Genomic DNA, 24,496 nt, shown 5'->3' with positions numbered 1-24,496 from the left:
TCTACCAACGATAGGAGCAGTGAGAGCACTAGGCCCTTATGCTTTTTACCATGTGTCCTCTAGACCTGCTCTGAGCAGGGGGACCAAACCTATTAACTAGCCATAAATATGAAACGTGATGGGGGTGGGGGCCATCACACAGGTCCAAGGACAACACCCTGGCGAGGAGCCCTGCCCCACCACCTCTAAGTGCTGGGAGGGGAAAGGTGCTCGGTTTACTACCAGGGTGCTGTCCCTGGACCCAGCTGAGGCTCTTTTTGTTGTATCAGCCACTGGCTTACAGGTGTCTGAAAAATGTGAAGTGCCATCCCCTGGCAGCTGACAGAGAAAAAACTTTTGGTTTCCTCATCCCAGCCCCCATTGAGGTGTTTGCAGCGGTTCACACCTCTCTCCTTTGTTTCAGGCTGCCTGCAGACTCAGGCAAACATCACAGCATCTGTTCACACTCGCTTTATATTGGGGACGTTTCCTTTGCAACCACCAGGGACAGAGACTTTTTAAGAAACGGAGCTATTGGGAACACAAGATAGAAGCCACTGACCAGGGGAACGTGTCGGTTCACAGTGAGCCGGCCCCGCTCCTTTCTGTCGCTCGGGTGGGAATTTGGAGACGGTCCCTAGCGCCTGCCGGCGCAGTGAGACCTTTCCCCTCGTTCCCTAGGGCGGGCCCAGAGGCGCATGCGCAGTAGGATGCTCCTGGCGCTGCGGCGGTTTGAGGGCGCAGTCCGGCCGCTCCGCCACCTTCGCTCCGCCATGGCCCAGTTGTCGCGGTCCCCGGGCGGCCCGGCCCAGCGCCCGGCCTCGGTGCTGGGCACCATGGAGTTCGGGCGCCGCACGGACCAGGAGGCGAGCGGGGCGCTGCTGCGGGCCTTCCTGGAGCGCGGGCACCGGGAGCTGGACACGGCCCATATGTACGGGGGGGGCGCGTCCGAGCGCATCCTGGGGGCGCTGCTGGCGGGCGGCGGCGGGCCGCAGGGGGCGGGGTGAGAGGGCGGGGGCTGGGGCCCGGGGGCAGGTACGGGGAGGGGTCAGAGGGCGGGGAGCTGAGGCCCGGGGGCGGGGCACGAGGGGGGTCAGAGGGCGGGGGAGCTGAGGCCCGGGGGCGGGGCACGGGGAGGGGGTCAGAGGGCTGGGGGAGCTGGGGCCTGGGAGCTGGGGCCGGGGTGGGGCACGGGGAGGGGTCAGAGGGGGGGAGCTGGGGCACGGGGAGGGGGTTGGAGAGGTGCGGGGGTAAGAGAGTTTGGGGAGCTGGGCACGGGGGTGGGGCATGGCATGGGAAGGGGGTAAGAGAGGGTGGGTGGGCCCGGGGGGTGGTGTAAGAGGGTCTGGGGAGCTGGGTTGGGGGGGTGTAGAGAGGTGGGCAGGGGGTAGGGCATGGCGTGGGGGAGTAAGAGGATGAGGGGACTGGAGAGGTGGGCAGCGCGGTGGGATAAGAGGGTTTGGGGAGCTGGGCACGGGGGTAGGGCATGGCATGGGTAAGAGGGTTGGGAGCCAGAGAGGTGGGCCCGGGGGGTGGTGTAAGAGGGTCTGGGGAGCTGGGCATGGTGTGTGTGTGGAGAGGAGAGCATGGGGGGGTGGGTAGTTGGGGGAGCAGGAGCTGCCCCTGCTGAATACCTCCCCCTCCCCCCCCATGGGCAGTCAGTGGAGCGGGGAGCCTAGACTCCCCACATTCCAGGAGAAGGGGGTGGAATCTCATCTCCTTTACCTGGGCTGCAGTCTAGGGTCTCTCCCTCCCACATGCTGAGGGGAGTGGGGACCCTGCTGGGGCAGCAAATGTGAGGTGTTAGGTAGAGAGAGAGGCTCCAGGAGCCTAGGGGTGTGTGTGGGTATGGGGGGGAGAACAGTCAGGGCATTAAGTATCAGAGTGGTAGCCATGTTAGTCTGTATCCACAAAAACAAGGAGGAGTCTGGAGGCACCTTAAAGACTAACAGATTTATTTGAGCTTAAGCTTTCGTGGGTAAAAAACCCACTTCTTCAGGTGCATGGAGTGAAAATTGCAGATACAGGCATAAATATATATTGGCACATGAAGAGAAGGATGTTACCTTATGAGTGGAGAACCCAATACTCCCTTCCCTTCATGTGCTAATATATATTTATACCTGTATCTGCAATTTTCACTCCATGCATCTGAAGAAGAGGGTTTTTTACCCACAAAAGTTTATGCTCAAATAAATCTGTTAGTCTTTAAGGTGCCTCCGGACTCCTTGTTGTTTTAGTCAGAGCATTGGGAACTGCCAAATGCCTAGGCTTGTCTCTGTGCACATACCATCTCCCTCCTTCATCCCACTCCTTGGCCCCTCCGCCAGAGGGCACAGCACTGACTGGCGTTTATGCAGCTGCACACCTGGGGGAACCCCAAAGCACTCAGCATTGTCAGGCTCCCCAGACTGGAGCCAGGTGTCACTCCCCTGGTTACTTGTTTGATTCCCCTTTCCCTTATGTGTGGGTGTTATTTTGCCCTTTGCGCTCAGGAGTCTCGTGCTCGGTGTGCTCTGTGTGAGGTGGTGACAGAGTTCACTTTGAAGGTCTTATAAAAACTCTCTCTCTCCAAGCAACTGCTCATCTGTGTTACTGCAACACGTCCATGTTTGCAGGGAAAAATCTCTTTAAAATCTAATCACCACTGATGCTGTTTACTTTATGCATGTCTTGGACAAGATTTAGGTGCCTAACTTTGCGCAGCCATATTGGGGTACAGAATAGTGGTCGTTATTATACAATATCTGTATTCCAGTAGTACGGAGGGGCCACATTTAGGATCATTGTACGAGATGCTGTACATATACACATGAAGACATAGTCCCTATTCTGGAGAGTGTACAATCTAAAACTACAGATTAATTTTGTGCTCCATTGTGGGGAAGCAGGGATCCATTGAACTGACTCTGAAATAAATGAGCTATGCCCTATACATCAAGTGAACAGGGGTAAGGGGAAAACAACTGTTACAGCCACTGTGACCACCCAGCCCTTCGAAGAAGAAGAATGAGAGAACTTGTGTAGATTGCTGGATTGGGCTTCTAGGATTTTACCCTTTCCCTTATGTGGCTATTTAGATAAACATTAGCAATTCTGTAACCCTATTAATTTGGTTTTCCCTTTGTGTACCGCAATTTGCAGATGTTACCAGTCTTGCCTGGGGCTTCTGTAAGCTTGTACCATGTTATGCATGAATTTTAAGTGGTTTGTGCCCGCTCCTTATCCCCATCCTTCCTTCACCCTGGTTACTAAAGGTGAAATACAAAATTGGTTATTTTCAATCTGGTTCTGTCTCTGTTTTAGTGAAGATGGCAACCAAAGCCAATCCATTGGAGGGGAAGACTCTGAAGCCTGAGAGTGTCAGGTCTCAGCTGGAGACATCCCTTGAGAGGTTACAGATGAAGAGCGTAGACTTGTTCTATCTCCATTTACCTGACCACGACACCCCTGTGGAACAGACACTACATGCCTGCAATGAGCTATACAAAGAGGTAAAGGCAGAGGCCCAAACCTGTGACTTTGTTCACTTGCCTTTTGTTTTGTTTTATCTAGGTTTACTTGTGTCTTCTCCTGCTTTCCATTGCAGGGGGGTAGTGTGAGTACAGTGGTGAGGGGGCAGAATCGCACAAGGCAGGGAGGAGAAAAAGCAATGGCCTGTGTAAGGTCTAAACAGCTGGTACCATATAGTATCTCCAGGTGATTCATTTAGTACTATAAATAAGATCTCATACGTTCTAACAAGCTTTAGGATTTCTGATCTCTGCCTCCTGCTGTAAATTGGTCCTGTGCTATGTTTTGCATTAACAGGTAGGGAAATGAGTTTTTAAAGGGTGTAAATCCAGCTCTTCTAATTCAAACAAAACAAGGGAAACATTTTCATTCTTTTTGGGTCGTGTAACTCATCCCCATTTGGAGAAGGGAGTGATCAAAAAAGGAATCTAATTTGGGGACTAAAACCAGTTGACACTCAGTTTCACTATGTTAATCTTAACTGTGTGTGTAAATACACTCTGCAAGAGACCGGGATTAAATACTCTCTGTATTCCTCTACAGGGAAAGTTTAAGGAGCTTGGTCTGTCGAACTATGCAGCTTGGGAGGTGGCAGAAATCTATACCATCTGCAAGTACAACAGCTGGGTGCTTCCAACTGTGTATCAGGTGAGGGTGGCAGATTTAATATGGTCTACCAGACTTCTGCAGCTCTAGTCCCTCTTTACCCAACCTGGAGCTAGAGGGGCCTGTTCAGGTGAGGACTACTCCTCCAGGATGATGTCACGAAGCTTCACCCACTGAGGGCAGTTCCTGGGAAAATTGGAGTTGTAGAGTCCCACTGAGTAGTTTGGAAAGCCCAAGCAAGTCAAAATTCACAAACCTTTAACTTTTATTCGTGTTGCAAGAGTCCTGGGAATCTGTCGCTTTATTGTGGTAGGTTCTAGGAGTCCCCGTCTCAGACCGGGACCATATTGTGCTGGTTACTTTACAAACACTGAACAAAAAGATTTTTCATTTAGTCTGATAAGACCTTTTTGGACAAGTGCAATTAGAAAGCAAAGTGAGGTCACTGCTCAGACGTAGTTAAGAGTATATGTGTCTGTCATTTGTTCCAGCAATTTCCTGGATGTGAAACTGACAATAATGTAATGTTTATCAGTACCATACACTGATCCAGGAAATCTGTTCTTTAGCAGGCACCAATCTATTGTGACCTGGGGACTGTCTGTTCTGACTCCTTCCATATGACACAAAATGTATCCATGGAGTGGGAGGAAAAGGGCTATTCCAGCTCCACTGGAATTTTGCACTTTTGATTTGAATGCAATGCAAATACATCATGGAGCTAAATGGGAGTCAATCAGTGCATATGCAATGATGGTTAAATAACTGCTGCAAAGGAAGTTGCTGCTGGGCCACACATTTCTTCAGGATGTTTGGAAGGGGTTAACATGGGCAGATGCCTGTCTAACAGTCCTGTTAATGCCATGAGCACAGATCCAGAGCACTTGGTTTCATCTCTGAATAGTTGTAGACAAGGCAAAGTAAAAGGAAAAGCAGAACCACATTTTTCTGAATGTTAGTTAATTTGCCTTGCAGACATGTGGCTTTGAAGTTGTCACTACTAAATCAGGTCCAGTTGGTTGTGGGAAGTTAAAATCTGTGTGTAGCTTTGATGCCACAGTTCACTCAGGCACCCATGGTGATCAGTGGCAGGGCAGGGCAGTGACGGACACGTTAGGAGTGTAGGTAAATGGTGCCAACAGTGTTGACAATCCACTAGGAACGGGACTGAGCCACTTCATATAGGTGGCCAAATACCCATCAGATGGCAACACGTCTTGATCGTTATTAGCCTTCTAGATTCTCACCATCGGATAGGGAGCCCTTCCTCTTGCATTAGCACCCCATAAGCTAGCCAGGCCCTACTCTGAAGTTCTAAGTGCTCTTTTTTGTTATAGGGCATGTACAATGCAACCACTCGCCAAGTGGAAACCGAGCTGTTGCCGTGCCTTAGACACTATGGAATGCGGTTCTATGCCTACAATCCTTTGGCTGGTATGAGCTGGGCAAGGGTGAGGAGGAAGGGTCTGCTAAAGGGGGTGGGGCAGGGCAGGGAACTGAACCAAACAGAACAAAAACAGGTTGGATATTGGCCTGCCTCCCTCCACTTCAGCCAAACTGCCACCACTAACAGTGGGCTTAGACGTGAATAACAATGGTGGTGTTGGGGTGAGTGGGTGGCTCAGGGGACAGATAATGAGCTATAGAGCCCTCCACCTGTAAGTCACCATTGAATGAGTTGCTCTCCATCCATTTCCTAGTTTACCTGTAGGTCTGTGTCCCTGTATGCCACTCTTACAAACAGTCCCTGTGTCAGCAGAGATGAAGGACTGAATGGGGCCATGAAAGCTGATCCTTTGCAGGTCAAGGCAGAGGCTACCCATGCTGTGTTCATCAGTTTTCAGGGTGCCAAGCTGACACGTTTCCCCAACACTAGATTCACAAGAGATATTTACATGTAGTAAAATGGCAGCTGTAATGACTCAAGTGTCTTGATGCCAAGAAGCCCCTCTCGTCTTACTAGGGCAGAGGACCCCTTCCCTACAAAGGGCTCATTCTGCTGGTCAGAGCTGAATAGGTGGAGTGTTTACACCCTACATTTCACTTCTTGCCCTATCCTATCCTGGGGTTTATGCCTGGACTGCAGGAGAGGCCTTGCACTCAGAGCTGTCGGAGGTCATGGGGTATACAAAGCTACAGTACTTTTTGCAGGCTGTACAATTCCATCCACCACAAATTCCTGGCCACTGACAATAGCATGTCATTGAACCCCTGCAGGAGGGCTGCTGACAGGGAAGTACAAGTATGAAGATAAAGACATGGGCCAACCGACTGGCAGGTTTTTTGGAAATGATTGGGCCCAGGCGTACAGGGACAGGTAAGTTTCCAGATGGTAGAATGGCAGAGAGATGGACCTCTCCTGAGGGTAGAACAGTGGTTCTCAACCAGAGGCCCGGGGCCCACTGAGGGGCTGCGAGCTGGTTTCAGGCTGTCCGCCAAGCAGGGCCAGCATTAGACTTGTTGGGGCCCAGGGCAGAAAGATGAAGCCCTGCCATATGGGGCTGAAGCCTGGGGGCCTAAGCCCTGCCATCTGGGGCTGACGCCGAAGCCTGAGCAACTAAGCTTTGCAGGGCTCCCTGTGGCATGGGGCTCCTGGCAATTGCCCTGATTGCTAGCACCTAATGCCGGCCTTGGCTTTTATATGCTGAAAAATAGTTGTTGTGGCACAGGTGGGCTGTGGAGTTTTTATAGCGTGTGTGTGGGGGCGCTCAAAGAAAAAGGTTGAGAATCCCTGGGCTAGATCCACCAATTCACCTGCACATCCACCAATGTAATATACGCCATCATATGCCAGCAATGCCCTTCTGCTATGTACATCGGCCAAACTGGACAGTCTCTAAGGAAAAGGATAAATGGACACAAATCAGATATTAGGAATGGCAATATACAAAAACCTGTAGGAGAACACTTCAACCTCCCTGGCCACACAATAGCAGATCTCAAGGTGGCCATCCTCCAGCAAAAAAACTTTAGGACCAGACTTCTAAGAGAAACTGCTGAGCTTCAGTTCATTTGCAAATTTGACACCATCAGTTTAGGATTAAACAAAGACTGTGAATGGCTTGCCAACTACAGAACCAGTTTCTCCTCCCTTGGTTTTCACACCTCATCTGCTAGAACAGGGCCTCATCCTCCCTGATTGATCTAACCTCGTTATCTCTAGCTTGCTTCTTGCTTGCTTATATTTACTTGCCCCTGGAAATTTCCACTCTTGCATCCGACGAAGTGGGTATTCACCCACAAAAGCTCATGCTGCAACACGTCTGTTAGTCTATAAGGTGCCACAGGATTCTTTGCTGCTTTTACAGAACCAGACTAACACGGCTACCCCTCTGATACTGGGCTAGAATGTTACCTTTGATTCAGCCTAGATGAATCCCCAAGCGAAGATGCAGGAGAAGATACAAATGACTAAAGTCTGTTCAGTGATTATGCCCACAGGCAGGTGATCTCCCTCAGTTCTTACGCTGTCCCTGTGCAGTGGTGCTTTGGCGCTTCCCTGCAGCGCTCGGGTGGTGGGAATTTGTTAACTAGAGGGATGGTTTAATGATCATAAAGAGAACAAGTGTGGTGGCTTTATTACAGCAGAGGACTGGGTGCGGGGGCTTTCTATAGTCTAGTTCAGGGGTTCTCAACCTTTTTCTTTGAGCCCGCCCTCCCCAAACATGCTATAAGCTCCACAGTCCACCTGTGCCACAATAACTGTTTTTCTGCATATAAAAGCCAGGGCCGGTGTTGGGGAAGAAAGCAGGGCAGCTGCCTGGGCCCCATGCTACAGGAGCCCCCATGAAGCCACATTGCTCATGCTTCGGCTCCGGGTGGCAGGGCCCTGGGCTTCAGCCCCATGCAGCGGGGCTTTGGCTTTCTGCCGAGGGCCCCAGTGAGTCTAATGCCCCTACTTGGCGGACCCCCTGAAACCTGCTCACAGTCCTCTAGGGGGCCCCAGGTCCCTGGTTGAGAACTACTGGTCTAGTTCCAGCTTTGCCACTGACTTGTTCTGTGGCCTTGCAAAAATCATTTAAATAGCCGTCTCCTCATTTGTGAAATGGGGGATATTGACCTCCCATACAGGAGGCTGAAACTGAATGTTTGCAAAGTGCTTTCAGCTCTTGATGAAAGGCCTACAAGAAGAACAAAAGGTAGTCAGGTTTTTCTAGCTAGCCATCTAACATCTAGTGCATCCTTAGTACGCTAATGGTCTGGTATCTGGAAAGGATGCAGGGGCATGAGCTGGCCGCTGTAAACTTGTTTGCTGTATCTACACAATCTATTATACTAGCTAGCTAAAAAAAAAAAATTAAATTCTACACCAGTGAAATATAAGTTCTTGAGTCCGAAGCCTCAACAGGCAACATTATGCTTGTTAAACAGTGACTGCAGCATCCCTGATCTCTAGGGGAGGTTGCCTTTTGGATCACCCAAAAACCGTTTGGGTAGCATAGGCCATAAGGGCTGCATTGGGTACATGCAACAGTCCAGGCACTGGTCTTGGACCTGTTGCAGGTAGGAATGCCCCTTTGTTCTCATGCCTGCAGTATGGATCCATGTCTGAGTCATGAGAAGCCAGAGATAGTTGAGTTAGTAAAATGAATGCTCCATTAACGTCTCCTTTGCTGCAGATACTGGAAGAAGCACCATTTCCAAGCCATTGCCCTGGTAGAGAAAGCATTAGGGGAGGCTTATGGCTCTAACCCCCCCAGCCTAACTTCAGCTGCTTTACGCTGGATGTACAATCACTCCAAGCTTCAGGTAATTGCTTGACTTTAACATAGACAGTTGGTATGTCCAAAGAACTGGAACTCTGCAACTGGATTTCTTTGGTTTTTCCAGTTGCAGTCCATCAGCAGTGAAATCTGTCTTTTAATCCACTCAGACCCTACTGCTCTGTTCTTTTTGAAACATTACTTTGGTCTTTCAATGCCAAGCTGTTGCACACAGCAGAGTACAGGAGTGAATCAGCTGTACACTTCCTTTTGTATTTTGTCTCCAAGGCCTGAAGGAAAGTGGAAGATGTTAAATGCCAGTTGCTTTAGTTTTAACTTTTCTCAGCCAGCCACTTCCTCATGAGGTGATACACTGGCTTTTCATATGGCCAGGAAATTAATGGTTATGTTCTCTTCCTCTCCCAAAACATCCCTCTGGCCACCCACAGAGCATGAATTGGCAGCCTTTGAGGGGTTGGCAAGACTTGGAGGCAGTGACAGCACACTGAGTTCTGGCCTTGTTAACAGGACTGCAGTTACGACATATTTCCCCAAATATCCAGTAGTTGCCAAAGAGCAACATTCAGCTGAAAGACAAACAGAGCTGAAGTCTGATGTTTGTTACAAGATGGGAGGCAAGTTGGTTTTCCTATAAGGTAACTCCTCCCTTTCCACTGCAGGGTGCCCTTGGAGATGCAGTGATCATTGGGATGTCCAACATGGATCAGCTGCAGCAGAACCTCACATGCAGTGAAGAGGGCCCTCTGCTCCCAGCTGTGGTGGAAGCATTTGATAAAGCCTGGCATCTAGTAGCACATGACTGTTCCAACTACTTCCGGTAGAAAATGGGGGTAGCAAATTTAGTGTGGGGATGGTAACCAAGTATCCTGGCATCTGAGACCTAACTCCTCCCATAGTGTTTCAGAGGAAACTTCACTCTTGGATCAGGGCTTCCAGGTAGTGAATGTATTGGGGTCACATTGGGGTTTCCTTGCACTAGAGGCGAAGCTCTTCCTACAATCACAAGCCTCACTGTTTCTATGCTGACTTAATGGTAGTTGCACATGGTGTCCAAGCCATATGGTATCTGGTTTTTTCTTAAACAAAACTAAAAGCCATAATTGCCATGAGACTGTCCCTTAATAGGGCAGCTCCTATTTTCACTTGAGCACACAAAATAGTGTTGTGATTTGGTGATGTAATTCGTATAAGGAACTGGCCCTGTCATAGGGCCACTTGAAGTCTCCAAGTAGGAATGTGGATATTTGTCTTCAATCAGCTGTCAGAATAAAGCATTTTCTAACTCAGGCCATGCCTGTTTAATTGAATTTTGGGTTTTGTTTTGAATTTCTGCTTAAAGCTCTTTTAATAACAGCCAAACCCAATCACAGTAGCAGTTACAAGGACAGTTGTGCTTAAAGCGACGGAGTTCCATTAGGAAGGGTGCAGGTTCCAATTTTGCTTGTGCTGTTCACTTATGAAGGGACTTTAGCCCAGTTACTTGCTCTCTTTCTAAGGCAAGAGCTGTGAAAACAAGCCTCTCTCAAGCTGAGAGAGGAACTTCGAAGTGTAAACTAGGCCTTCTGAAACTGTCTTAAGCCATCAGGATTTCAGCCCAGGTGCAGGCTTCCTAAAACAGGTTTTGTTAAATAGTAGAACTGCAGGAATAACCTTAATGTAGTTTGGCTCAAGAATGGGAACTATCCTGCCCATTATTTAACTGTTTAAATAGCAGTTTGTTTACTCCAGTCTAACTACACAACTTCAATTCTGTTGAAGACAACCCACTTGAACAGTGGACATCATCCACAAGACCAGTCCTAGGGTTGCTAATTTTGGTTGGGTATTCCTGGAGGTTTCATCACATGACAATCTTTAATTCCTGGAGGGCTGACAACCCTAGTCTTACCTCTGGTGGAATTTTCCATAGGCAGAGGGGAGGAACCTAAAATTGTGGTTCAGTCTAGACCAGTGGTGGTCAGCCAGTAGATTTTGATCAACTGGTGGATCATGGAGCCTTTGACAGTTGCTCTCAGTCTAGGGTTGTCAAACCGGGAGATTGGCTGTTAACAGTCCTGCAGTGGGGCTAATGCAGGCTCCTTGCCTGCCCTGGCCCTATGCTGCTCCTGGGGGGGAGGCAGGTTTCTGCACACTGGCCTTGCCTACAGGCACTGCTGCCTGCAGCTCCCATTGGCTGGGGATGGGGAACCACGGCCAATGGGAGCAGGTGGGGGTGGTGCCTGCAGACAGGGGCAGCATGCTGAGCCACCTCCCCTGAGGAGCTACTGCTGGACATGCTGGCCAAACTTCTCCTGCACGCTAACCCCCTGCCTTTGCCCTGAGGCTCCCCCACCCAAACTCCCTCCCAGAGCCTGCAGCCCCTCTTGCACTCCAAGCTCCTGCCCGAGCCCCCTCCTGCACCCCAACCCCCTGCCCCAGGCTCAGTCTGGAGTCTCTCCCACACTCTGAACCCCTTGGCCCCAGCCTTGTGAAAGTGAGGGTGGGGGAGAGTGAGCAACAGAAGGAGGGGGGATGGAGTGAGCAGGGGAGGGTGTTTGTGCGATTACTGTTATTTCTACATTTTCTCTGAGGTAGATCCTGGGTTGCACTTAAATTCAAAAAGTGATCTTGTGCTTAAAAAAGTTGGAGATCTAGACTCTTGCAAGTGCTGAATTACAACTGGTCATGTGACTGCTTTACCACCACAGTGCCCCCTTCTGTCTTGGTCATGTAGTTGCAACCTCAGTTCTGCATCCTAAAGTCTTTACAGGATTTTGCCTGCTTCTGTAGATTGAGTATTGTACACACATACTCCTCACTGCCACAGCAGCTCTACTTCAGAGGTTAGTTACACCAACATTTAAAGTATAACTTTTAAGACTCTTTCCCCTTTCTAAGGGAATGAGTAGTTTTTTAGCCTTGGAGGTGCTGGGCCAAGAATCAGTTACAGGAAAATCACAGGTATTCTGTGCTAGAAGTTGGAGTGGAGATAATTCTTCTATTTCAGTGGTTTTCAACCTGTAGTCCACAGACCTCTAGAGTCTTCAGACTATATCTAGGGGTTCTGGTTGGCATTACCATAGAACAGTAGTTTTCAACCTGTAGTCTGCAGAGTGCCTAAGATTTCAAAAGGGGTCTGCATGTGAAAAGAAGTTGAAAACTGCTGCTCTGTTACCATTCTACACTGAGAAATATGCCATGCCTGAGGGAAGCTGCAGTAGTTCTGGTGATGCACTGTTAGGCTCAGTGAAGACAGAAGGAACTTACTAAAAGATGGCAGAGGCATCCTTTGGCTTCAGGGGTAATTTAGTCACTATCTGCTCTCAAAGGAGGAGGGGTAGCTCAGTGGTTTGAGCACTGGCCTACTAAACCCAGGGTTGTAAGTTCAATCCTTGAAGGGGCCACTTAGGGATCTGGGGCAAAATCAGTACTTGGTCCTGCTAGTAAAGGCAGGGGCCTGGACTCAATGACCTTTTGAGGTCTCTTCCAGCTCAGAGAGGTTCTCTTAGCTGTAGAATTAAGACAAAACCCAGCATCCTAGGCCCTATTAATTAGCACCTTCTCCTTTACAGAAGAACTGTTTAAATGCAACTTGGCTCCATACAACTGTCATTTCTAATGCACAGTGAGCAGTTCAAAGGCAATTTTCTGTAGAGAGAAAGGATGATGGGGCAGTGAAGTAGATTGGCAGAGATACGGCTCAAGTCTGAACAATAAGCACAGAGTGGAAAGGGTTACACTTCCTACATGAAACTTTAGGCTGCTCTCAGGTTCTGCACATTTTCTCCTGGCCCAGGGATGCTCAAAGAGGCAGTCAGAGGCAGCACAAGCAAGAATCCAAAATTTCTACTTAATTTTATATATAAACCATTTACATCATCTTTGATAAATAGCAAGTCTATAGGTTGATCAACTATGTCCTGCTGCACGTGAGGGAGAGTACCCATGGGCTTTAGTGGACTATTCTTGAAATAGAACAGACTGTCTCTAATGTCCTAGAGCGGGTCTTTCGGTTAATTGTCATTTTCTTCTTCATCGTCCTCCTCCATCTCTGAGGTTTCTTCTGTCTCTTTCACCAACTGCTGGAAGTCTCCTGTCTCAGAATGCCACATGCACTTGATGGTCACTTTAAACTCTGCCATCTCATAGCCAAAGAGTTTCTGAAAGGGAGACAGGAACTTGTCACTCATACTGCTAAGCCTCCACATTAAGTAACACCTTTCAACTGGATTATGACACAACTGGGGATGTAAGCAAGAATCAAAGGGTGCATTTTAATATAAGGATAAGTTGTTCAACTTGAGGTAGACCAAAAGCATGAAGCTATTTTAATGCAGACTTTTCCCTTCAAGCTCGATTAGATGGATCCCTTCCTCAGTCCATGCCACTCTCGGGCAGCTATGATTTTACTGCTGGTTTCAAAATGCACAGTATAAAACTAGAACGCAAAGGCAGGATTCATATCTCAACATGCAAGACATTTAATTCTTTTAGCAATACCTGGTCTATCATTCATCATCTTAGTAATTTCTCTGTGTGATCTTAATTAAACAATACCTGTCTCAGCACAGGGTATTTCTCAAGTGATCAGCTGGACTCTACCTGCATCTTGGGCTATTCTTCCAGCTGGTCATTAATCCCCAGTCAAGTATTGCTTAGCAGCCAAAACAGCTCTTAAGGATGCATATTAGAACCCTAATCAACAGCAGCTATGCATTATTGTTAACAGCCAGAATTGGATTCATTTGATTTGAGTACAAATGGTCTCACACTGAATTCAATCTACTCACCACACTGATTTGTAATTTCATGAAAGATCCACAGGACTTGTTACTGGATGGAAATAGTGGCTGCCTGTGAACTATAGCTGCATAACTGCTGCTAATACATTACTCACCAAGACACGAGCCTGTTCAGGGGTCAGAACATCCCCTTCCTTGCAGACTTCATAATCGGAAAGCAGTGTCACGACTCCTGCAGGAACAGGGAGGAAGAAGGGGATCCAGGCAGGGGGATGAATACCACATGAGGTTAGAGAATACTGGAGCTGCTGTGGTAATCAGAGCTCCCAGCCTGGTTCTCTATTGCTGACAGCATAGAGTAATGAAGCTTCAACTCAGCAGGACAATAAATTGGCTTGATTTTTACATAGGCAGACAGTTCAGTGAGGAAATGTAATATAATGTAAGGCATGTATCAGTTGTTGAAATTAATATGCAGTGTAAACCCACTTCAGCGACTATTCTCTTAGCAGGTGTTTGCTTCATACCTGTCCTCTCCCAAATGCTGAGTCCCCACGGCTCCCCCATTTTCATGCAATTACTAGTTCAGGCTGCTTCCTTCCTCCCAATTCCTTTGACAGAAAAAGGAGACTTCACACAACCGCCTGTGGCTTTACCAAGGCATATAATAAAGTAAATAAATTACATTTTCCATGAGAAATCCTTGTGACCTGCAGGTCAAGCCCAGCTGACTGATTTGAAAAACCCAGGCATGTAGGAGATGGGGCTTTCATCTGGTGCTCGGCTTCTCCTGACCAGCTCAGAGACAAGAATATTACGATATAGAATAAAGAATTCCATAGGAGGAGGAAGGGGGTTTTAATATTAGATGTTCCCTGCTGAACATATGCTTTGACTTCTGCATCCATCATCTAACACTCTCCCTGCCAGGCCTTTCTGCATATATGCTGACCATGAGGTTACCAACATTTATTAAATAAAAGCCAGTAAGTCTGGAATAATTTTAGTGGCAGAAAGTTAATTATGATCATATGCCCCAGCCAGCTCACATACCTTTCTTCAAAGCCGTTGGCAATCCCAACTGCCGTAATTGAGGCTCCATGGAGTGGGGAAACTGCTCCAGGGGCCCTGTGTCCAGGCTCACCGTGAATGTTGCCTTGTTACCTGCACGGGCGAAGTCCACCTCTTTGAACTGAGAGAACCATCTGGGGGGGCGGGGAAGGAAACAAGAGTATTACTTATTTAAGAAACCTCCAGCTACAGAATAAACCTCACTTGGGATGGGTCAGCCTTGGAACTCATCTATCCTACTCCAAGAGGTGCGGACATTGTGAAATCAGCATCTATGGGTTTTGTACTACTGCTCATCACTGCAGTATCCAAACACCTTCCATGCACAACAGATCAGCAGTAATAAGGCCCAGAGTAATTTTTTTTTTTTTTTTGGCAGGGGGAGAGTCTTGGGGAGGGTGGGGGATATGGGGGAAAGAGCGAGTGAGGTTGTAAATGTTCTGTTGATGGTGGAAAAGCTCTACGTGTAAGCAGGGTTGCAGTTTTTTCTGCTATCTCATTAAAGAAATGCATCCTTTTCAAGCTAGGTTTACAATTCCCTCCTCCCCCGAGCAGAATTCCTCTAGTTAGCCTGGCCCTAGGCCAGATGACAGGCCACAGATGTTCTTCTGCTTCCACACGCTCTCTCCTGCACAGGCCAGCAATACCAGAAGGTGATTTGTACATGTGTCCATGTGTGTAGGTAACTCTTGGGGATTCTGGAAAGCTTTGCAGCTGTTTGACCCCACATTAACTTTACAGGTAAGTGCAAGTTATTTTAGAGCAGGGATTGGCAACCTTTGGCACACAGCCAGCCAGGGTAAGCCCCCTGGGGGGCCGGGCCCATTTGTTTACCTGCCGCGTCCACAGGTTTGGCCAATTGCGGCTCCCACTGGCCGCGGTTTTCCGCTCCAGGCCAATGGGGGCTGTGGGAAACTGCGCGGGCCGAGGGATGTGTTGGCCACTGCTACCCACAGCCCCCATTGGCCTGGAGCGGCAAACCGTGGCCAGTGGAAGCTGCGATCGGCCGAACCTGCGGACACGGCAGGTAAACAAACCGGCCTGGCCCGCCAGGAGGCTTGGCATGTGGCCTGCCAGGATAAAGCTTGCCGATCCCTGTGTTAGAGCATGAGATTCAGGAAAGGAAAAGTCCAGTCGCTGTGTTTGTGGGGTGGTGGGCCGGAGATTGCTTAAGCAGTTGCTCACCCTGTGGCATTAGATTTTACTCTTATGGACACTACCCAGTTCAAATGGACAAGTGTAGTTCAACATCTCCAAGAAAGCAGCCACATGCGTCAGAGTGTAGCACCTCCCATTCTCTTTTCAAGCATGGCATAACCTGCTGTAACGTCCCCCTGCCTTTTCCACCGTGAGCCTTTCCAAAGGGAGGTATGCATCGAAGCATTTTAAGCTGAACGTTGCCATGAGACCAGCATCCAGGAGAGCAAGAGAACTGCTGCCAATAGCGGCTTCTATTTCAGTGTGGGAGAAGAGGCTCAGTCAACTTCAATTCTTTCTCAGTCAAGATGCAACACTGGTGGCCAGTGTGCCCCCTTGTTACCCCCACAGATACTTACTCGTTCACTTCTTCTTTGGTGCGATTGGTGAACAGGAGACCCACTTCACCTTTTAGGTGTTTGCTGACCTGGAAGATAAGCAACATGTGGAATTCAGCAGTGCGCTTAACCTGGGCTGAATAGCAAGGAGTTTACTCAGGAAGCCCAGATAATTCAGAGGACTCAACCCTCAGATTTGCAGATCTTGACTAATCAGCCCCAATGTGTCTTGCAGCCCTTTGGTGCTGTGAGGAAGACTAAATTAAGGAGGACCGGATGTAGATGGCAAGTCTATTTCAGGAGACTTTTCCTCCTGACATGAAACCTGTTCTGTGGCTGAAGGAAGCAGTGGCTTGGCAGGACATTCCAGATGTAAACTCTGGAGAAAGGAGTTTAGATTGTGGGAGGCGGGAAAGGGTATGAATCACTGGCCTAAGAAAGAATTAAGATCAAGATTTTCAGATGTTTCATGAGGAAAAGTTGGGGAAACCCCATTTGAAAAGTCACTATGATCTAGTCATAGAATTGCTGAAGAAGAAAAAGGAGTTAAACAGAATGTTTGGAGTCCTGTGAGGGCTCTTAGCATCTGAATTTAGTTTTTCAAACTGTAGTAAGAATTCCATAGGGTTGAGGCTCCAAATTATTTTTAAAGCTTGGATGGATGAATTCAGATTATTCACACACTGACTGCAGTCCTCCTTCAGTGAGAGGCTAAAAAGATTTGAAGACATCTGCTAGTGGAAGTCCTTCGAACTCTCCCAATAATTCTGCCTCCACAGCAAGAAGATTAAGCAGCAATGGCTGAGAGATGCCACTTGTACCTGCAACGCAGACCTTCAGGACTGAGTTGCTATAGTACTAACAAGGAATGTCCCCAATTAGGTATCTTGTGAGCAAGGCACGGTGATTTTATCCCTCACCCCACAACATGCTGGAAGGAGGAGAGGGAAATGCTGCAACATCCTTGTGCACCCTTCCTTTGGTGAACTAATTAAAAAGACAAGTTTCTTACTGTAGTGGAAGAACCTACGGTGAACAAAGCTACACTGACGTGAAGCTAGCCACCACCAGAGTCAAAAGGTTGCCCACACTGGAAATGGGACTGTTGTCAAAGGCAACTTGCCTAAAGATCTACGTATCAGTGAAGGACCGGCTTTATCATCATCGTGGTAGTGCTTAGGCGCCCCAGTCGTGGACTAGGACCCCTTTGTGCTAGGTGCTGTATAAACACAGAGCAGAAAAATGGTCCCTGCCCCCAAAGAGCTGACAATCTAAGTCAGGGGTCTCAAACTCAGTTTACCTTAGGGCCAGTGCCAGTCCTCAAATCCTCCCAGCGGGCCAATAATGTCACTGAAGATGGTGTTCACGCCACCTCCCAGCCCGTTTCCCACCATTTTCCCTCGCTCCCTTGGCTGCATGCCGCCCGAACTGACTCTGCCTGGCAACTAATGATGCTGCCTCCATGGCTGACTAGTGATGGTATCTCTGTCCCTCTTCCCCACCCAATGGGAGTTGCAGGGGCGGCGCCTGCAGTGGCAGCATGGCTGTATGGGTCTCTCCTCCGCCGGCAACAGCAGGGATAGAGAATCGCTTGCAGGGAGCCGAGCTGCCCAAGGTGAATGACACGTTGCCGAGTGCAACTCCTGGGAGGGTCCCAGGAGCAGCAGGATGGAGTAACATTGGGAGGAGGAGCATGTGAGCTTCCCTGCCCTGCCTCCCCCAAGCTGGCAGCCTTGAGGGCCAAATAAAATAACTTCTTAAAAAGTTTCCATGGGCTGCAGTGGGGAGGTTCTTGGGCCGGGACTTTGAGACCCCTGATCTAAGTATCTGAATCCCATTTACTGCAGATGGAAGAGTATTGATCCATTCTGGCTCTCCAAAGCAATTCTTTATTTTCTCTTGAGATTTACAGAAAATAAGGCTTACTTCCAAAACATGCAAAAGCTATGGAAACCAGAACATACCTGGTGTAAGTTCTCTTTGTACTCATCAGCTGGCCCCCGTCCCAGTGCCACCATCATAACTTTGTTTTTCCCAAAGAAAATCCTATTGGAAAAGAAGGAAAAGAATCCATCATGATGGGCTCAGTACATCTGCAGAGTTGAATCAGGGATGAAGATGGGTTCTCAATCGGGGAGTCGCAGCCTCTCCCTTTTTAAAGGTTGGGGAAGGGGATCCTGAAACTTCTCCCTTGTAACCTAAGAATTAGGAAAGTTACTGTTCTGCCCCAAACAAGAGAGGGAAGGAAGGTGAGAGTCACTGCATCACTTTAGCTCTGCGTGCCAGTGCCTGAAAGATGCAGCTGCCATGGAACACTGCCGTTGTTTAAACCCTAGGGTTAACCCCAGCACTACAGCCAAGAGCCCCAAGCTACTTCCTGGAAACTCTCCTCTTGAGGGGTGGAAGAGAAGAAAATTCATAGAGCTCTTCTAGCAGCTTACCTCCCCATCCCACAGAACTAAGTACAGTAATCTAAGATACGTATACACCTATAACACAATATTCATGATCACTAGCCACGAGGGGAAGCCATCTCGGAGACTACTGCTCACCTGCTGTGCTTCCAGGCACTTCTGATATCCTTCAGCTTGTTGTTTCTCATGTTGACGACAGAGAAGATAAAGAGATATTTGTAGGTGTCCACACATTTCCGCAACTATAGGAGAACATGATGTTGAGCAGTTATAGCAAACATCAGAGAAATCCCCTTTGCATACCAATGCGTTTCTGCAACAGCTTAAACACAGAAGATGGGATGGAAGGATTGTTCAAAAATTCTATTCATGGCAACATCTCTAGCACCCCAGCAATATCAGCACTCCATGGAACTAACAACTATGATTTTGATGTGAGATTTTCCATTTGAACTAATCAATTGTAAAACAATTTTTTTTTACATTAAAATAAACTATATAGTATACAACAAACACAGGATCTGCTAAATTCTCTTTCTCCAACATATAGCCAGTCGGCCATAGCGATCGTTCACCATGTGGTCTGTTCCGATGCAACCGCGAAGGCGTGACAGCCTGAGAGTCCAACATCAGAACAGACTTGATGAACCCATGTAATAGGAGGTCTGCCTCTGGGCCACCTCCACCCCTCAGTTGGTGGAATTTTATCCTGGATGTTACAAGCCACCTGGAGTACAGCGTTTGCTGGAACATCTTGTGGCATCCTTGCGACATGCCCAAAAAGCATAAGGTGCCACCTGTGGACAATGGCCCCAGTGGTCTGTAGACCCAAACGACCATAAATATCTGCATTACAGATGAAGTCATTCCACTTGATGCCCAATATATGGTGTGGAAAGCCTGCAGCTTTGCCCAGTCCGCGTGGCATAGTGTCCATGTTTCGCAGCCGTACAACAGTATGGGAAGGATACAGCTCGAATAAATCCTGAACTTGGTTGTCATACTAAGATGATGTTAATTCCATATCCGTTGTAAACGGCCCATGGCAGATGCTGCGATGCCAATCTGATGGGGAACCTCGGTGTGAGAACTGGAGGAGCTGGTACGTATAGAACCCAGATTGCAAAAGCTGGAAACTGATTCGACAGTTTCATTGTTCAAAGAGCTTGGAGTCGCAGGTGGACCTGGTCTTAGATTTTGCAGTTTTGTCTTTGACCATGAAACATGGAGACCAATCTTAGCTAACTCCTCCTCCATATGCTGGAGTGCCTCACAAAACCTGTTGGGACTCTGTATTAAAAGAACAACGTCATCAGCGTAGTCAAGGTCTGTGAGCGAGACACCACCCATCTCAATGCCTGTGGACCTGACGGAATGCTGCATTATGAAATCCATTGCCCAGCAAAAGAGAGCAGGGGCCAGAATGAAAACCCTGCCTAACACCAGATACTGATTTAAAAGGCAGTGACATCCGGTTCCCCAGACAAACATGGGCAGTGGTTCCATTATGAAGCTCTCTAATCAAGTCCATCAAGGTGTTAGGGACACCTATGCCCTTTAAGGCCTTCCATAACATGACATGGTCTACTGAATCAAATGCAGCCTTAAGATCAATATACGCTACGTGTAGGTGCTGCCTGAACTCGCGATGTATTTCTGACAATAAGTGAAGGGCCAAAATGGTGTCTAATGTGGACCCGTTCCTCGTAAAGCCTGACTGTTGGGGACAATGCTTCCAATGCAGCAAAGGCTCCAGGCGTGCCAGCAAAACATGCGCAGACACCTCCCCTGGAACAGAGAGCAAGGTGATCGGCTTGTAGCTCTTACATTCATCGCGTGGTCCCTTGCCCTTATGGAGTTAGATCACAATGCCGTCCTTCCAGGCGGTTGGCAAGGTTCCAGTTCTCCACACCAGACAAAAGATGGCCAGAAGTGATTCAGCTACAGGATCAATAGCCATGATTAGCTATTAGCAGCTCTGAGGGGATGCCATCTGCACTGTCTGCGTGTCCATTTTTCAGTTCAGAGATGGCACACTTCACTTCATCCAATGTTCGTGCATTGGTACAAATGTCTGGATCCAGAACTGCAGTGACTGCCAGATCATCCAGCTCTGAACAAGTGGCAACTGGAGGATGGTTCAGGACACTGTTCCATCCAGCGTGAGAATGTCATCATCTGATTTACATGGATGGCCTTGGCTGTTGTTCAGGATGCTGTTTGTAGTGACTACCTTGACTGCTAAAGTGCATTACATAACTCAACCATTAAGCCCACTGTCCTGCCCCTGGTAGAAGCCAATACCTGAAGAGTATCAGAGAGGTAGCCGTGTTAGTCTGGTTCTGTAAAAGCAGCAAAGAATCCTCTGGCACCTTATAGACTAACAGACGTTTTGCAGCATGAGCTTTCGTGGGTGAATACCCACTTCGTCGGATGCAAGAGTGGAAATTTCCAGGGGCAGGTAAATATAAGCAAACAAGAAGCAAGCTAGAGATAACGAGGTTAGATCAATCAGGAAGGATGAGGCCCTGTTCTAGCAGTTGAGGTGTGAAAACCAAGGGAGGAGAAACTGGTTCTGTAGTTGGCAAGCCATTCACAGTCTTTGTTTAATCCTGAGCTGATGGTGTCAAATTTGCAAATGAACTGAAGCGCAGCAGTTTCTCTTAGAAGTCTGGTCCTAAAGTTTTTTTGCTGGAGGATGGCCACCTTAAGATCTGCTATTGTGTGGCCAGGGAGGTTGAAGTGTTCTCCTACAGGTTTTTGTATATTGCCATTCCTAATGTCTGATTTGTGTCCATTTATCCTTTTCTTTAGAGACTGTCCAGTTTGGCCGATGTACATAGCAGAGGGGCATTGCTGGCATATGATGGCATATATTATATTGGTGGACGTGCAGGTGAATGAACCGGTGATGGTGTGGCTGATCTGGTTAGGTCCTGTGATGGTGTTGCTGGTGTAGATATGTGGCCAGAGCTGGCATCGAGGTTTGTTGCATGGATTGGTTCCTGAGCTAGAATTACTATGGTGCGGTGTGCAGTTACTGGTGAGAATGTGCTTCAGGTTGGCAGGTTGTCAAGAGACCAAGATGCCTCTGTAATGTAGTTGGTCAATTGTATGACACAGACAGCACGACAAATTCTTTTATGACCCTTGTGGCACTCAGCTTAAGTCCTGAGGAAGTTTTACTGTATGCCCTGCAACTTTTTTTTTTTTAATAAGAAACTTAACAGATCTTTAATGAATTCACCTGACACAACAGTTGACCATTCTCAAAGTGCTTCTTTTCTATATTTCTGGGGTGTAGTTCAATTGCCTCTGTTTTCCCCACATCTGGAAAGCATGTAGTGAGACTTAGTCTGTGTAAAGTATATTAAGAGCCTCACAGGAGGAGATTCTACAGAAGGGAAAGAGCATATCTGTTTTTCTCTGATATAGAATGGAAAACTAAATGCAGCATCTTATGACGTATGTTCTTACTTACCTCTTCTATTAAGCTCTGTTTGACTACTAAGCCTTTCTTTGTGGTTTTTGTTAGGGAAACTGAAAGGAAGAAGAAGAGCGTCAGCATTATTGATAACTTGGGCACTGGTTATGTAAAGTACAATTAAAAAGCACAGAAATGTGGCTGCCAAATACACTCTGGACATCAGCTTTAATGAACTCGAAGACTTTTCACTCATTTCTAGAAGACCATGTGCAACCTTCTAGCACTGCTGCTTTGCTGGGCACGCCCGCATGGTTGTAGGATCACGGTTTCCTTTACTGATTAAAACCATGAGCTACAAACCATCATTTAAGTAAAACATTTCATGGTTTCATATTGCACTGACGTGCCAAAGGCACATCACCAGATACTTGCATCATCCCTGGTAGGAGACAAGAAACTCAGGAATAGAAAGTAAACATCTTTACTGAGGCTGCCATTTGGTTCTATAATTCCCAGACCAACTAACACAGCCTATTCTGCCTAATGTCTGCACACAACTCCCCCACCCGCAACGTCAGTAACAATGAGGAGTCTGGTGGCACCTTAAAGACTAACAGATTTATTTGGGCATAAGTTTTCATGGGTAAAAAACCCACTTCTTCAGATGCATGGAGTGAAAATTGCAGATACAAGCATAAATATATACTGGCACATGAAGAGAAGAGAGTTATCTTACAAGTGGAGAACCAGTGTTGACAAGGCCAATTCAGTCAGGGTGGATGTGGTCCACTCCCAATAATTGATGAGGTGTCGTCAATACCAAGAGAGAGAAAATTGCTTTTGTAGTGAAGGTAACTCCCTTCTCTTCATGTGCCAATATATATTTATGCCTGTATCTGCAATCTTCACTCCATCCATCTGAAGAAGTGGGATTTTTTTTACCCATGAAAGCTTATGCCCAAATAAATGTATCTTGAAGGTGCCACCGGACTCCTCATTGGTTTTGTGGCTACAGACTAACTCCCCCCTGATACTCATACCTCAGTGGGTCAGTAGCCAAATTAACAATCAACATTACCCAAAAGAGCCACAGTAGTCTGCATCCGTTGTTTTGTGTATATATATCTATATTATTCTCACAGCAAACTGAGCAAGTATTCTATAATGGGTTTAATAACATAGTAAAAGCATCCTGAGCGGTGGTTAGTTAAATCGCAGTGTTTTTATATCATGTGCTGGACGGAGCCGCAGGAGACCCATTCAAGAGCCCCTTGCGGCTCCCACACCGCAGTATCATGGTGTTACAGCAGCCAGGGACCCACTGAGGGAGGAACAGACCCCACCGGGGGCTCCACCTCAGCGGGGCAGGGAAGCTGCCACCGAAACATGAGTGGCCCTGCCCGGCCCCAGAGCCTCCCGCCTGCACAGAAGCCCCTGCGCCGGGCGGGGAGGGCAGAAAGGGCCCCCAGCCCAGTCTCAGGGAGGGGAAGGGGCAGGCGGTGAGCTGAGATGGGCGGGGAGGGTAGAGAGGGCCCCCAGGCTCGGGGAGGGGGGGTCCCTGGGCGGGGGGGCAGAGTGCCCCCAGCCCAGGCGAGCCGAGGGGGCAGGCGATGAGATGAGCTGGGGGGGGGGGTCCCTGGGCGGGGAGGGCCCCCGGGGGCGGGGACGCAGAGAGGGACCCAGCCCAGGCTCGGGGAGAGGAGGGGGCAGGCGGTGAGATGAGCTGGGGGTCCCTGGGCGGGGGGGCAGAGAGGCCCCCCCCGGCTCAGGGAGGGGCGGGGGCCGGCGGTGAGATGGGCGGGGGGGGGCCGAGCGGGACCCAGCCCACCCTCGGGGCGGGGAGGGGGCAGGCGGGGAGATGAGCTGGGGGTCCCAGGCTCGGGGGGGAAGGGCTGGGGGGGCAGAGTGGGCCCCCCGGGCTCGGGGAGGGGGCAGGCGGTGAGATGAGCTGGGGGTCCCAGGCTCGGGGAAGGGCTGGGGGCAGAGAGGGCCCCAGGCTCGGGGAGGGCAGGCGGTGAGATGAGCTGGGGGTCCCAGGCTGGGGAAGGGCTGGGGGCAGAGAGGGCCCCAGGCTCGGGGAGGGCAGGCGGTGAGCTGAGCTGGGGGTCCTGGGGCGGGAGCCCAGGCTCGGGGAGGAGGGGGCAGGCGGTGAGATGGGCTGGGGGTCCCAGGCTCGGGGAAGGGCTGGGGGCAGAGAGGGCCCCCCAGGCTCGGGGAGGGGGCAGGCGGTGAGATGAGCTGGGGGGTCCCTGGGCGGGAAAGGAGGAATAGCGGGGCAGGGGGGGGGCACTCACCCTTCTTGTCCCGCTTGGACTTAGGCATGGCTCGCACGTTGCGGCCCCAGCTGAGCGCGCCAAGGCCCCTGCGCGCCGCGAGCGCTGCCGGGATAGGAAGCCTCTGGAGGTGCCCGAGGAGGTGCCTGACCACAGCTGCCCTCGCTGGGGTAATCCCTCCCCCACAGCCGGCCCCGCGCGCCCCTTTCCGCGAGGAGGCTGCCCCCTACGCC

At 49.1% G+C, this 24,496-nt stretch overlaps 2 protein-coding genes across 4 annotated transcripts; one reads left to right on the top strand and one right to left on the bottom strand.

Annotated features, from left to right (window-relative positions):
- Positions 1–570: 570 nt before the first annotated feature.
- On the top strand, positions 571–10,129 carry LOC120388025 (aflatoxin B1 aldehyde reductase member 2-like). Of its 3 annotated transcripts, none has more exons than XM_039509563.1 (7): positions 571–977; positions 3,291–3,473; positions 4,036–4,140; positions 5,436–5,532; positions 6,316–6,415; positions 8,718–8,847; positions 9,482–10,129. In XM_039509563.1, exons 1-7 carry the CDS (start codon positions 678–680, stop codon positions 9,641–9,643), a joined length of 1,077 nt encoding a protein of 358 aa, XP_039365497.1. In that variant the 5' UTR covers positions 571–677; the 3' UTR covers positions 9,644–10,129. The 3 variants fall into 3 exon arrangements, with proteins under 3 accessions (XP_039365497.1, XP_039365495.1, XP_039365494.1); XM_039509561.1 differs by having other exon boundaries at positions 601–910; positions 3,286–3,473; XM_039509560.1 differs by having other exon boundaries at positions 603–974; positions 3,286–3,473.
- Positions 10,130–12,637: 2,508 nt separating this feature from the next.
- On the bottom strand, positions 12,638–24,312 carry MRTO4 (MRT4 homolog, ribosome maturation factor). Its single transcript, XM_039509304.1, has 8 exons — positions 24,285–24,312; positions 22,045–22,103; positions 18,702–18,805; positions 18,114–18,195; positions 16,171–16,238; positions 14,597–14,748; positions 13,699–13,775; positions 12,638–12,961 (listed from the first exon to the last, which is right to left on the bottom strand). Exons 1-8 carry the CDS (start codon positions 24,310–24,312, stop codon positions 12,815–12,817), a joined length of 717 nt encoding a protein of 238 aa, XP_039365238.1. The 3' UTR covers positions 12,638–12,814.
- Between the last annotated feature and the right edge of the window lie 184 nt (positions 24,313–24,496).

This window comes from Mauremys reevesii, linkage group 21 (genome assembly GCF_016161935.1).
Source record: "Mauremys reevesii isolate NIE-2019 linkage group 21, ASM1616193v1, whole genome shotgun sequence".
Lineage (NCBI taxonomy): Eukaryota > Metazoa > Chordata > Testudines > Geoemydidae > Mauremys > Mauremys reevesii.
This window is presented reverse-complemented; position numbering and strand designations above follow the sequence as displayed.